A 15649-nucleotide genomic window follows, 5' to 3' on the forward strand; every position below is an offset into this window, starting at 1 on the left:
AAAAAAAAAAAGGAATGGAAGAGAAATAAACTGGTAAACATGCTTTAAAAGAATGTTATAGCACTAATGACAAAATAAATGGCAATTAACCCATAACATTATTTGACCTATCAAAATGTAAGCATGGGAACTGTTCATAAAGCACTTGTCACATAAGCATTCAGACCAGCATTTGTTTTCTCAGCATCTACTGAAAACCCAGGCACAGTGGTGTGTGCCTACAATTCTAGCACTGGTGGCACAGAGATAGGAAAATCCCTGGGGTTTATACACCAGCCAGTCTACCCAATCAGCAGGCTCCATGGATATTAAAACTCCCTGTCTCAAAAGATACAATATAGAGAGCAACTACGAAAGACACTGGTCATCGACCTCTGGCCTCCATTCACATTAACATACACATGCACAAAGTAAACATGGATCTGCTCATCTCCCATTAATTTGGATACAAATGTAATTTATGGAAAGTAATGTGAACCTACATTTTGTTGTGTGTTGTAAGGAATTAGCCAATCAACAGATCTGATCCCTGACCCAAGATCTAGGTATCCCCAAAAATCTAAGTCTTGGACTTTCAACAATTTTAAGTTGTTACAGCCTGAAGGTATCTAGCAGAAGGGGGGAAAAATCCTCCATTGAGGAAGAAAAGCATCATTCTTAGGCGAATAAGTGTCAACAAAATATCCAGCAGAAAGTCAAAACAAATTGGGCACTTGATGGAATCAGAGAGCTCAACAAAGAGACAGAATAGAGAACAGAAAAAACAAAATCAAGTAGAGTTCTTGAACACATGATTATTAAGTAATGAAGCTTACTATTTTTACTGAATATAAAAATCCATCTTTAATGTTTTGTAAAAATTTTGTAAGAAAATGACAAAAGTAATGCAGTAGATACTTAAAAATAAGTAGAAATTATAAAACTACAATCTAAAAAGTATAATTAAAAATCTAGAAGGCAGACTGACAGCAATTCAGCAATGCTGAAGAGAAAAATCAGACCTGGAAGACAGGTCAGAAAAAGCAAGAGATAAGACAGATGCAAACTCAAAAAACCAATGTAGTCTACACACAGAATATTATAAGACTTATCTCTTAAGTATATTTAATTTGGTCCCAAAAATGAAAGGGACAAAGGAAGTATTTGAAGAGATAATGGCAGAGAAGTTTCCATAACTACAAATAATATGAACACACTGATTTCAGACACTTACAAAACTCAAGGCAAGATTAAAATACACGGACACAATTCTTAAGATGTAGTACATTGAAAACTTCAGAAAGCAAAAGATGAAGGAAAAATTTAATAGCTTGAAAAATAACACTACTACTTTTAGATAAATGTCAGATCGCTAGCTGAAATCTCAACATCAATGGAAGCTGGAAAAGAGTGAATGATGTCTAATAGGCCAATCTAGATCTCTCCACACAGCAGACAGCCTCCAGACTAAAGGGAATATAAGAAAAAATGGAAACTAATAAAAATAGATGTCTGTACTGAGGAGACGGACACAAGGGCAACAAACTAAGAGAAAACCATAGCTATGCTCAAAGAACAAAGAACAAAGACAGGTAAGTGTGTGGGGTAAATCTAAATGACTAAATTAAAGAAGCTGGGAATGATGTGAATATATGTACCTCAATAATAAAAAGTTAAATGAGTCAAAGGTGATATTCAATGGAATTAAAGCATTCTACAGAATTTGTACTTTTCAGGACTATAATTGCTTATAAATATTTGAATATAGTGGATTAGTAAGTATATTAGAATTTATGGGCTACTCAGTAAGGTGACAGAAGAATGTTTAAACTCCCTAATTGATAAAAGGCTCACAACCATCTATAATGGGATCTGATGTATCTTTCTGGTATGTCTGAAGACAGCTGAAGTATACTCATATACATAAAATAAATAAATCTTTAAAAAAAGATAAAAGGAAGCTATAATGACAAAAGATTAACTTTATGTAAATAAATAAAATAAAAGGAAAGAAAATGCTAATGGGTACTGCAAGGAGAGTACAATGTATTTATAACCTCAAAAATAAAAGACAATAAAAATAAATGTAATTTAAACAAAACAAACAACCACAAGAAGATAAGAAAGCACACAAGAAGACCGCATATGTAAATCAAGAGGTATGAAGTAGAGAGGCAAGATGGCTAAAGTACTTGCTGCCAACCCTGATGACCTGAGTTTAACTCCCAGGAGCCATACAGTGAGAGAATCAACTCCACCAAATTGTCTTCTGATCTCTACAAATGTGTTTATGTACACACACACACACACACACACACACAGAGAGAGAGAGAGAGAGAGAGAGAGAGAGAGAGAGAGAGCTAAATAAAAAAGATATGGCCACAGAGCCCAAAGAACAGCTTTATGCCTAGACTGTTTAGAATCCACATAAAATTGAACCTTTTTCCTAGTAAAATGCAATTGCTAAACATGGCATACTAATAACCAGAACTTCAAATATTTCTGTAAATATTTAAAGAATCAAACCAGAAACAGAAACTCTTCTTATAAGAAACTTTTGTTTATGTGAGTTTCATGAACCATATAAGGAAGGACAAGAAAAGCTAGATAAAGAGAGAAACTTCAACTATTTTTATAAAGCTACTATAACCTAGATATGAAAACTTGGTGTGGATAGAACAAGAAAATTATAACAAAATTGTTCCATAAGCATAAATGTAAACAAAATCCAGCACATATAAGAAGGATTACAAAGCTTATTTATATATAACAATCAAATTGGGTCAATACAAGAATCAATGCAATTCAGGGCATCAATAGATTAAAGGCTGCTAGTATCTGACCATTTCAAAATATGCAGAAAAAAGCATTTGATGAAATTCATTTTCTATTCACACTTAATATATACAATTTTTTTCCTGTATGCTTTACCTATCAAAATAAAGGTAATAACATGAAAAGGAAAGGCAACAGAATTATGGGCTGGCTACATGGCTCAGTGAATAAAGGCAATTGCCAACAAACCTGACAACCTGAGTTCAAACCCTGAAACCCATACAGTGAAGAGAACCAACTGCCATAAGTTGTCCACTGACTTCTATGTGTGTCATATTGCATGTGCCCTTAACAAACAAACAAACAAACGAATGAATGTAATTTAAAAAAAACTTGGAGGGAATCAAACAAATCATCATATGCAAACAATGTGATCATGTATTCAGAAAATCCAAATGATTGTACTAATTACTGGAATTAAAGCCTGCTGGATGGAAATAGATACAGTTAGTATGGGTAAGAACAAAACTAACAAAATTTACTTAATGAAGTTATTATCATTATCTAACAAGTATTGATCAAAACTACATCTAATATAGATTCATACATTCTTCATAAAGAAAGCATAATAGTTCACTGAAAGAAGTCAAAGAGCTAAATGGGAAGCTACATGATATTAATGAATTGGAAGATTCAATATTAATATTGTAAGTAGGACAATTCTCAAATTGTTATAACAATTGAATATAAACATTAATGTCAAAACTGCCAATAGTTTTTTCTTTTTTTCTGGTAGAAACTCATGGTCACATTCTAAAATGTTTTTGGAAAATTCAGAGACAAGTATGTCCTCCAAGCAAGCCTGAAAAGGAATGCAGCTGGAAGGATTTCCTCTACAAGTTTCCAGAACTCATAAGACAACAGAGTCTTGGCACAATGCCAGGCAAGCAAGCCAATGGGCTCAAACTCTGCCTGGAAACAATCATTCATATATGGATCTTTGATTTATGGTAAATACTATACCATAGATCAGGCTTTTTAATACCTGTGCTGGGACAATTGAATTTCCATATGGAAAGACATGAAATTGGACTGCTGTTTTACAGTGTATCTCAAATCAATTCCAGATGGATGATAAAATACAAGAGAAAATATCCATTTTCTCAGGATTGGTAAATGATTCTTCAGATACAAAAATGCTAACAAAAAGCAAAACAAGTGACAGATTACATTAGATTAAAACTACCAAATTCTCTTTCATTAAAAAAAAAAACCTAAAAGAATGAAGAGAGAAGATTACAAGTGGCAATCAGGAAGCACAATGAGGAAAAACTACATCCCAACTGGCAAAATGAAAAAAAAAAATCTGGCATCGCTAAGTATCAGGAGGGCTATTCAGTGCAGGATAGATAATGAGTGTAAGGCGAGAGTGCTATTAGTAATGACCAACAACAGGCCGAAATGATGGCAGTTCCAGGAAGGCTAGGGCTTTCCCTGATACTCATTAACTTTAAAATAAATAAATACTGAAAGTCTGTTCATTGAAATGCTTGCTATATAGTGATGAAAAGGAATAGATGCACAAAGCAACTTGGATGAGTCTTATAGATCTAAAATACACACTGTGTGAGTTCATAGAAAAACAAGGGACAGTGAACTACATCACGTAGGCTGTTTATTTGGATGAGATAGCTGGAGAAGCACAAAAATGACATGCATATTAAAGCTCTTACTGAGAAAGGGGCTATTATGGCCACAAAGGCTTAGAATTAAGGTTACAGAAGTGTTGGCAATTATTTTTATTTCTTGACTTGAGTTGTAGCTATGTGGATGCTCCTTTTAGAGTAATTCCTTAGGCTGTATATTTATGCATGTATTATTCTAAATATGATGTATGCATTACCTTAAATCTATGAATGTTTGTTAATAGTCATATTCTGATTACCTAGTAATTCTGTTTAGGTAATTGTAATCAAGAATATTAATTGTCAAGTATCTGTGGTGTGCTCAGTCATAAATGGGGCATTTATATCAGAGTCCCACCTTCAAGGCTCTGGTACTGTAGTGGATGAGGGGGCAGAGAGATTGTAAAAGTTAGAAGTCAGGGAGAACCTGGGCTAAACAGGTGTCTTCTGGACATAACAAGACTGAAGTGCTCATGAAGTTATAGCAGTTGTAGCTGCCCGCATACAATCTGTACAGAATTCATTCCAGCATGGAGGAGGAAGGGGCTTACAAGTACCCACTCCTAGCTGAAGAACAGTTATTGGCAGTTGAAACCTGCTGGGGGAAGGACAGTCAATTTTCTTTAAAGTAGTGACTCCTGGTAGGTTGACCAAGCTCCAGTGGATGGCCTTACACTCATGAGTATAGGGCAGCACAAACTGTACTTAGTGGGTTATTAAATTATCAAGGATGAATATCTATCTATCTATCTATCTATCTATCTATCTATCTATCTATCTATCTATCTATCTATCTATCTAGATGGCTTAGTAGTTAAGAGCACTGGATGCTCTTCTAGAGGACTGGGATTTGAGTCTCAGCACTGAAATGACATTTCACAACTGTCTGTTAAGGGATCTGATGGCTTCTATAGGTACCAGACGTGTACATGGTGTGCAGATATACACTCAGGTCAAATACTCAGACATATACAACAATAAAATAACAAATATTTATTAAGTATCAATATTAATAAATATATTAAATGTCAATATAATGAAATATTATTCTAAAAAGAATATTAAATACAGCATCATTTCTAATAAGTGAATTATCAAATTAAATATGGTATATGTACACATCTAGGTATCTTACTGAAGTCAAAAAATACTATTCTCAAGAAATTCAATGAAGCAAAAAATGCATAAGACTATTAAGTAGAAAAAAATCAGGAAACACAATTAGGTGTATAAACCTAAATACTCCGCTGATTAAGGTTTGTGGGTGACATTTTTTGTGTCATTATAATTTTCAATCATTTGTTAATTGGTACAAAGCAGGTATATTATACTGATTTTATATACTTATAATTTTATTTTAAGATTAATTGTATGTTTAAATTCCAGAAAAAAATCAACTGAATTAATCCTATGGTATAAGCATATAATTAATTAAAATTATTTTATTGGATTGAAGATCAGATTTAATATGCTGAACAAAAATTACTAGAGTGATAATTTCAAATGTATTTCTCTAATAATAGTATCAGAATATACTTTATTCTTAAATATAACTTCAAAGCTTAAAATCCCTGCTACATTATAAAATCTCAACTATCGATTTGCTTCAGCGATCTGGCCACCTAGTTTTTTTCTACTACATGTTAAATTGATACCATAATTACACTTAAAAGTTAAAAACAACTCCAAACCCAAAGCTTATAATTATCTTCATAAGCAATTACATTTGGTTTGTGGAGCGCGTTAATTAATTCAAAAATCCATCTTCTCTTTCACTGTTTCAGTTTACATAGGATTAGCATAGCAGATCTTATGAAAGTTCTAACATGCCCACTTCTAATGTTGGCCCTGATAGGCAGGCATCTGAGGGCTTGAACCTCAGGAAGTTCTTATCTCAATAACTGAAAGAAATGACTGCCTGCATCTGAACTGTGCAAACAGCAGTTTTGTTTATGCTGAAAATCTAGTTGGGTTTGTGGCTTCTGGAAGCTGGTACATGCCAGACATAGGGTACCTATGCAGCCAGCCCTGAATAAAGACTCTGGGCACTAAGTCTCGAATGAGATTCTCTGGTTGGCAGCATGTCACAATTTAATTGCTGGAAAAGACCATGGGAAGCTTGTTCCCTGGATCTTATGCACCATTTCCTTTTGTTACAATAAATCACAGCCATGGATACAGTAACACTGCATCCTTTTAATCTTTTAAGTGAAGCATCAACCAGAGAGTAGTCTCGGGGACCCTGAAATGGAATTTAGAATAAAAATAGATAGAAAATTTTGACCAAGAATCAAGAAAAAATGTTACTGTGCTGCATGAATAGTAATCTGCATCATCATAGATAAGAAAAATATCAAATAGACTAGAGAAGGCTATTTGAAATATATACATTTAAGTAAATTAAGACATTGCAGTCCAGATTTTCACTGTATGATAGGAAACAGAGACATTTTCACTTAAGTGGTAACTTTGCTGGTAAGTAATAATTAGTTCCACTGAGTTAATGAATTTCACACACATTCCCTTCCCCATGAGTTCATATCAGACAAAAAAATTAAAGTTAAAAAGAACAGTTCCAGTCTATTATCTCCTTTGTAAGCTTCAAAAATACAAACCAAGAGTGTTATTTTAAAAGATAAAAAAACTATTGTTTTCATGTCAGACGTGTTTAAAATCCATATTTAATTACTGTAAAATTCTCCCTGTGGTATATGTAATCACACTATAATAAGGTAATTAAAATTCCTTAGCCAGCCAATTTCGGATTTACAGCTTAACTCAAGTACCAGACACCACTAAAAACAAGCCCAAATATGCTACTGAGAAACAAATATTTAAATTTTTTCTGGAGGGGAAACACAACTCAGCCCTATCTTCAAATCTGAATTTATATTTAAAAATAAATTTGGCAAATTACTACAAACAGGTTCATATTTAAGAATAATCTCAAAGCAATCGATACAGTGCCAGCACACTTTTCACTTCTCAACTGTCTTCCTGTGAGTGGTAGGGGACTGACAATAGACTCTCTAAGCATCACTCCTCTCACCTGGTGCCATGAAGACCTGCATTTGTTCAAACTGAACTCAGGGATGGGACCTAGATTCGTGCTTGCCTAAGATACTCTACACAGGATGTATTTTCTGCTGTTCTGTCTCCCTCCCTCCCTCCTCCCTTCTACTTTCTCGAAATAGAGATTTTTTGTGTAGCTCTGGGGGTTCTGGAAATCACTCTAGCCACCAACTCAGAGATCCACCTGCCTCTGCCTCCCAACTGCTGGGATTAAAGTGTTGAGTGCCACTAATACCAGCTTGCATTAGGTGTTTAGAAATCTACTGCTCTAAATCTTTTCCCGTTCTACAATTCTGGTTCTGTGAGTCTATATTTAAGTATGCTTTATATTTACACACTATTTCTAATTATGCATATACCAACTATTTCCTAGGATTTTCTAATATCCAACAACATAATTATGTCATATAATTTCATGAATGCAACTTAGAAGGAGTATTGGTTACACATAGACTGAAGAAAAGACAGGTATGGATACCAAATTTAAAAACATGCTGGTAGTCCAAATGCGTTCTTCAGTCTAGTTTTTCCCTTCATCAGAGCTTCCAGAAAGCCATGAAACAAGAAAATCAATGGGCCTAATTTGATTTGCTTCCTCTTTCCCTATCTATTATGTATTGATGTAACATTATAAAACTGTGGAAATGATCCAGATCCCTTATAACTTGAGCAATGAGCCCTTGAATGCCAGGGGAACTTACTATTGCCAGGAGTATGGACCGAATTCTGGAATAGCTTAATCCACACTGCAGCTGTACATGCATTCTCTCTCTGAGCCAGTAGGTGGAGGCACACACAAGTGTACCAGCATTGCTCTGTAGCCATAGGTTCACAGTTTTTAAGAGTAACCTGTTTCTGGTTTGCTGGTTTGAATCCAAAAGATCAAGAGGTAGAAAATCTGGGCAAAGATAGCTGTGAAGATGGATTTATAAAATAATGATAGAGAAGAAGAGTTTGATATTTCTATTTTGGTTCTGGCCTTTTAAAAGAAATCACTGTTATTTTAGCTGTGAATTTATAATCTACTTTCAGATCCCTAGAGCTCATAAAAAAGTTCTAAATTTAGATAGCTGTCATTTAAGATTCATGTTCAATTAGGAAAAACTGAATGTCAAGTTAATAAGATATGATATTGAGAAATTATTGGTGATTTTGTTAGGCATGATAATAGTGTTATCATTTAAAACAGGAGTGCTTCTGGTGAAATGAAACTGCTGTAGCAATCTCCAGTGGCAAATGATAACAGGAAAGGATAGTTTGAACAGAGAATGACAAATGTTTTGATAACTGCTATAGCTCAGTGCTGGCTTTCGTTATATTAGTCTCCTTTTCATTTGAAAATTCCAAAAATAGAAGGTGGAAAAAAAAGAAAACAGCTATATTAATTTAGGCTAAGATTAAGATTAGGCCACTGATAAATGTTTATCTTTAATGAGATGTCACCTTCAGTCACTGGATAATTTTAATCGCAATAGTATACAAAATCAGTGACAAAAACCTCACAAGGACTGCATCAACACTAAGAAGCCCAAATTCCAGATTTTATGACAACAAAGAGCATCTTCTTTCTACTAGTATTATTTTAGGACCCCTTGATACAAGCAGAATGGGGATCAAAATTCAGGTAAATTTTAACATGTTGCTTTCTGTCTTTGTCACTTTATGGTATATGATTAAATCTGCTTTTAGTTCTCTCAGAATAAAAATATGGACAAAAACAGAGTTCTTGAGGGAAAAATAAAATTAAACCAGAAAAGTGATTTTAAAAGAATCATCTTAAAATTGAGTGGGATGTTGGAGGTCCTCTCTAGTCTCAAAGTAAGAACCTCCCTTCAGCCCTTTGCGATGGCTCCAGCTCCTCTTGAGTATGAGGAGGAAAGTGTATGCCAGGTGAAGGGCAGTGCTGATGGGGTGAAGGATTTGGAAGGGCAGGACAGGCAGGAGAGCTGGGAGGGGGCTGTAATTGGGATGGAATATGAATCTAAAAAGTTGACAGTGGCTTCATTCCTGAACTAAATCTTGTCATTAGAGAACCTTCCTTACTTAAAGGTGAAATTTGTCACTTGTTGATTCTAGTGGAGGCCTGTAATGCCACAGTGAACAAGCACATATTCTTACAGATCACAGTCTTTCAAATAACTGCAGATACTGATTATGTTCTCCCTATATGTTCTCTTAGAATATGAAAACTAATACATTCCTGGGTATCCACGACTCTAATGTTTTTAAAAAAGATTTATTTATTTTTATTTATATGAGTACACTGTAGCTGTCTTCAGACATACCAGAAGAGGGCATCAGATCCCATTACAGATAGTTGTGAGCCACCATGTGGTAGCTGGGATTTGAACTCAGGACTTCTGGAAGAGCAGTCAGTACTCTTAACCTCTGAGCCATTTCTCCATCCCAACTCCAATGTCTTTAAGAGCTCTTCCATGCCACAGCACTTCATTTGGGATTTAAGTATGTCTAGAAGTACTCAAAATCTTTCCAAGGGACATGTGAACTAGAAATTTTTTCTTTAAAAATTACCTATTATTATCGTGAGCACCACACCATGTATGTGGAAGTCAGAGGACAACTTTCAAGAGTTGGTTCTTACCTTGTACTTTGTGGAAGCAGGTTTCCCTTGTTTCTGCTACACTGTGTACTTCAGGCTAGCTTGCTTGAGCGCTTCCAGGCTATTATGTGGTGGGGATTTAACTCAGGTCATCAGGACTGGGCTTCATGGCAAGAGCTTTCACCCATTGAAGCCATCTTGCTGGGCTCCAGAACTAGGATGTTTTAAAGCAATCAATTTCCATTTCTTCCCTTACTATAACCTAGTCTGCCTGAAAACAAATCCTATGATGTTACTTTTCATTTCATACTTCTGGATTTACAATCTGCCTTCTCAAAAGAGCAACTGCTCTCCCCTATCCTCAAAAGCCTGTCTATCTTCAAAGACATTTGGGGAATGCAAAGCTCCTGGAGCTAGCCTAGATGCAAAGGTGAGACCTGAGGAAGGAAAGGAGGTCCCACCTTATATCTAGACAATGTGTTCATAATAGAGCTTGGACTATTTTAAATTTAAAATCAATAGTCAGATGAATGTCATCAGGTTATCTATTAATGTTTTAATTTTATTAAAAAAAAGTTAGACTTTTTTCTTTGAGAGAAATCAAGTCTGACTAGCTCTCTCTGAGTTGACAGGATTTCCTTTGCCAGGAAGGTCACATAGTACACACTTCCTTAAATGTGCAGAAAATAACATTCAAAATGCTAGAAGCCATTTTCTTAAAAGATTTAATTTTTATTTTAATTTTATTTTATACATAGGTGTTTTGCTTATATGTATGTCTATGTACCACATACTTGTCTGGTGCCTACACAGGCCAGAAGAGGGCAAAGTATTTCCTAAAATTGGAGTTACAGATAGTTGTGAGCTGCCATGTGGGTGCTAGGAATCTAACCCAGGTCCTCTCCAAGAGCAGCCAGTGTTCTTAACCGCTGAGCTATCTCTCTAGCTCCATAATAGAAGTTTCTATATATCAACTTATAGCAGATCCAGCTCAAAGTTCTAGCATGTTTGCAGTCAATGTTCTAAAGGCTGTGACTCTACAATGGAATTTCTAGGCTTTTTGTTCTGGTTATCCTCTTCTATAAACACTGTGGTGTATTGATTACTATGAATACTCCAGGGTGAAGAAGCAGTGTGTAAGGCTGGGAGTGTGGCTTTGTTTTGAATTCTATATACTTTCTAATTAATGTGGCCTAAGATTCTATTTAGGATTTCTAAGCTATTGCAAATAACTAAACAAAATGTTGACATAAGCTGGGTAGTGGTGGTGCATGACTTTAATCCCAGCACTTGGGAGGCAGAGCCAGGCAGATTTCTAAGTTCGAGGCCAGCCTGGTCTACAGAGTGAGTTCTAGTATATCCAGGGCTACACAGAGAAACCCTGTCTCGAACCAACCTCGCCCGCCCCCCCAAAAAAACCAGTTACATCTTTCCCAGTAAATAGTCACTTATGTAGCTGAACTTGTCTTCAATTTGAGTTTCTTTGTTTCAGTTCTTTGGATTCAAACTTCTACATAGATAGGTAATGTATTAGTGAGCTTTCTACAGGGTGCAACTTGTAAAATGCTTCCGTGAGGCTCCCACTTCTTGCTGTGTAGGTCCTGGTATGTGAGCTTGATCCAATGACTCATTTCTAGCTAATAAAATATGCCAGAAGAGATGTTGTTCAACTTTTGGAATAAGGTTCTAAGGCTGATGTCTATCTTTGTTGCTTGCTCTGTCAATAGTAGCCATCCTATTTTATGAAGAGGTCCATGTGACAAGGGACAAAGGAATGCCTCAGGTCAATGATTCTTGGGAACTGAGGTCCTCACTTATTACATGATTGTTAGCAGCCATGTGAATGAAATTGGAAGCAGATCCACCCTTGGTAGAGTCTTAAGATGGCTCTGGCCCTTAAGTTAGCATCTTGTGAGAGATCTAGAGCCAGAGGATTTGTCTAAGTTGAACTTTATTCCTGATGCTCAGAGAATGAGGTAATACATGGATGTTGCTTAAAAGCCAGTATATTTTAGAGTAATGTGTTATGAAGCAATAGGCAATGAATACATCATCTTATTTTGGTATCTCAAGTATTGACGCTAGTATATCTTCCTTTTTCTATTTTCCTAATCAAAGTCATGGAAAGTAAATAGAAAATGATTAGAGACAAAATATTATATAATGCCATCCCATAAAGCTTTACGTAATCTCTTTGGACATTTATCCAAGCATCTACAGATTATTTAGTTGTACTTCGCTCATACTGCTCCATCTTAATCAAAATTATGTGACTGTCAAAATGAAGTAGTGTACTGAAATCAAGATACTGTTAGTGGTGAAGTTTCCTTTTATGGTAATATGATTACATCAAAAGAGAAAGTTCTGTGTGTTATTAGAAAGTTTGAGTTGCCAGAGAGACTTCCTATGTGGAATCCTTTATTCTCCCTCTTCTTCACTAAGATGCAAACTCAAGATTTCAGGCGGCTCTAGGTTGTTTTAGAGCCTCTTCTCTGAAGTGTGCTGAAAATGTAAGAGTGCTTGATATGGCCAGCTTTTGTTTCCTTTGCCACTTGCCCTTAAATGAGAATTTTTTTTTACCTGTGACTTCAGGTCTCTCGAAACAGATGAGTCCACAACTGTTGCTAAACTTGAAGAAAAAGGTGTTAAGATTTTCTGCAACCAATATCACTTAAAACTTAATTCAAGAAATAAAATGTACACTCACAATTCAAAAACCATGTAAAGCATCCCATCTGAGCTATATGTCTCCAACAGCTCTACAATGTGTGGATGCTTCAGCATATGACAGATACTGGCTTCCCGCTTTAGATCTGCAAAACAAACACATAGCACACTTCATTAGGTAGGAACAAGAGACAATTAGAGTGAAGGATGAATGAATGGATGGATGTGATCTATGGTAACATGAAGACTTCTCTGTCTAAAAAGATGAAATCCCCCATTTAAACTAAGCTTATCTTCTCACCCTTTCATGTCTGTGGCAATACAACACATTCCATATCTTTGTCAGCTTCCATCCAGATATGGGAGGAAGCTCTTACTAATAAAGGTTCTCATTCCTTTGTGCACAGAAACAGCTTGTCCCAAAGTAAAATAAATGCATGTATATTCCCACAAACTCTTGCAGTCAAGTTTCAGCCTCCAAATTGACAACTTCTCCTTGATCTGCTGATAAGTAACTCAATTTATTGTTTTGAATTTTACCTTTGTCTTACTTTTCCTTAAGCCACATAAGAATAAAATATAGCACTTACAGACATTTCACAGAATTTATGTGGAATATAAAAAGAAATAGAATGGTTTACACAAAAAGGCACTGTTCCCAGAGCCAAAGTTAGAATGAATCAATTGAATAGTTTTGTAGTGATGGAAACGGAATTCAGGGTCTTCTATATTATAAGTATGTGGTCTGCTGTTGAATTACAGCTATAGCTGGGAATTTTTAAAATATTATCTATAAAACATGTTGACTAACTCAGGATCTTTTAGAGAACAAATGGATAATGCAGGTAGCACTGTCTTGTATAAGATGGCAATACTGTTTGCAGCTGTGCATGGTAGCATCTGTTTGTAATCCTAGCACTTGGAAGGTGGAGGTAGGAGGATCAGGAGTTCAAGGCTACCTACACCTAAGATGGTGAGTTTAAGGCCAACCCGGGCTATATGAGACAATATCTTATAACAATAACAACAACAAAACAACAACAAAATAATCCTATTTGGAAAACAAAATTAATATCAACATCCTCACATTAAGGTTGGGCAGGGATATCACTTGTTTTATGTATAACTAAAGTCTTCCACTACTAATAGTGCCATACCTGTTTGCTGATGCATAAAATACAATGTGGTGTTGTTATATTTGAAAGTAGAAGGGGAGACAAGAGAGTAAGAACCAAATCTACACTACACAATGCAATAGACAAAATGAACTCTTTTCTTGTTTATTAATTCAAACCTAGTGCTGTCATCAAGAGCAATGGTTGCAGACAGAACCTTCCAAAAAGCTACTCACATACAGGCAACATAAAGAAAAGAAGACAGTACAGAATAGGTACCATGAGAAATGGAGAGATTGATAATACAATGTTAAGAAAGTCAAGGGCATAGAGAAAATAAAGGTATATAATGGTTGGAATCTGAGAAAAAGCTATGAACATTCTGAGCTGGTAAAGTTCCAAGGTGAGGTCAGTCAGTGTCAGGAACTAGTGAAGTCCTGAGTGAATGTGTGCTATTGACATATGCACAGCTGTGTCTAGGAACCAAAAGCCCCAGACCCACATGAGTGGCACAGCCTTCCCCAAGTGAGGCTCAGAGGGACAGCCAAAGCCTTCTTGGGGTCCAAGTGGGAATGTTCAACATCTAAGAAATAAAGAAAGTGGATTTGTAGGAAGCAAGTGAAGTCTCTGAGTGAATATGTGTTGTTGACAAGGGCATACATGGCAAGGACTCTAAGGCCTTAGACCCATGGGAAATGGAAAAACTTCTCTTGGCTTAGGCTCAAGGAAATGACAAAGCTTTCACTCCTAGTCCAAGTGTGTATGTGAAAGTATATGCAGAAAATGCCCACAGTAGTCTTCTCTCCTTTCCCCACAATGTTTACAGCCTGAGGACTGTTTCTGTTCAGACCCAGTTCCTGTTATGATTGCCAAGCATACCTGCTTGATTTAGCAGTATACCATAAACCCTGCCTCTTTGATTTAGCTGTATATGATAATCATGCTGAGCTTGGGGGTTGGGGGAGTACTGCAGCTTCTCCATCCTAGAGCACAGACCACTTCATCCCACCATTTCTTGTGTCTGTCTGTTTTTCTTCCCTCATCACCCCTAGGCATGGTCTTGGAACCCAAGCTATGGCAGGATGTAGCAGGTCAGGGCTGAACTTAGTATAGAAGAGACAATTATTTAATGTTAGATTAAAATTTATCATTTCTCTCACTGAGCTGAAAACTCCAACCATTCTGTGAGGTAGGTACATTACTGATGAGGAAAGTCCCTCAGGATTGGAAACCTGTTCAAGATCATACAGCTCTACAGATATCACAGGAGTGAGCTTTGAACCCTGACTCCAAAGTCAGCAAGCTTTCCATTACAGTGTTATGGATGTGGGTGTGATCACAGTTAAAGAATCTGGAAATAGAAAAGAAAGGAAGGAAGAAAAACTAGTAGAAGAAATGGCTGGGCCAAAGCTGCTTTTGCTTGTTTGCTCACTGTGGTTGTGAAGGAAACACTGTGTGAGGCTGAAAGCGGTCCTGTACTGATAAAATGTCCACAGAATCTGGAGTCAAAAATGGTTGTGAATCCTGCCTTTGTCTCTGCCACCTGCATACCAAGTACAGACTTCTATAAATGACTTGCTTTTAGCCAACGAAATGGGAATGGGAAGAGTGTACTAATTGGTTTCAAAGGGCAGTGCTAAGATTACAAGAAGTCATGTGGGAAAGGACCATGTAGAGCACAGCATGTGAGGGAAGAGGCCAAACGGTGTGTGTGAGTGTGAGTGTGTGTGTGAGTGAGTGTGAGTGTGTGTGAGTGAGTGTGAGTGAGTGAGTGTGAGTGTGTGTGAGTGTGTGTG

At 36.3% G+C, this 15649-nt stretch overlaps 1 protein-coding gene across 1 annotated transcript in view; it reads right to left on the minus strand.

The window, feature by feature from the left end:
* Cask (calcium/calmodulin dependent serine protein kinase) overlaps window positions 1-15649 on the minus strand; it is a 340530-nt gene that overhangs the window by 183637 nt on the left and 141244 nt on the right. Inside the window, exon 3 of the mRNA XM_031372099.1 lies at window positions 12779-12884. Within this exon, the coding sequence (XP_031227959.1) occupies window positions 12779-12884 (106 nt within the window). The remainder of the gene's footprint in view (window positions 1-12778; window positions 12885-15649) is intronic.

The sequence above is a fragment of the Mastomys coucha genome, chromosome X, assembly GCF_008632895.1.
Source record: "Mastomys coucha isolate ucsf_1 chromosome X, UCSF_Mcou_1, whole genome shotgun sequence".
Taxonomy (NCBI): Eukaryota; Metazoa; Chordata; class Mammalia; order Rodentia; family Muridae; genus Mastomys; species Mastomys coucha.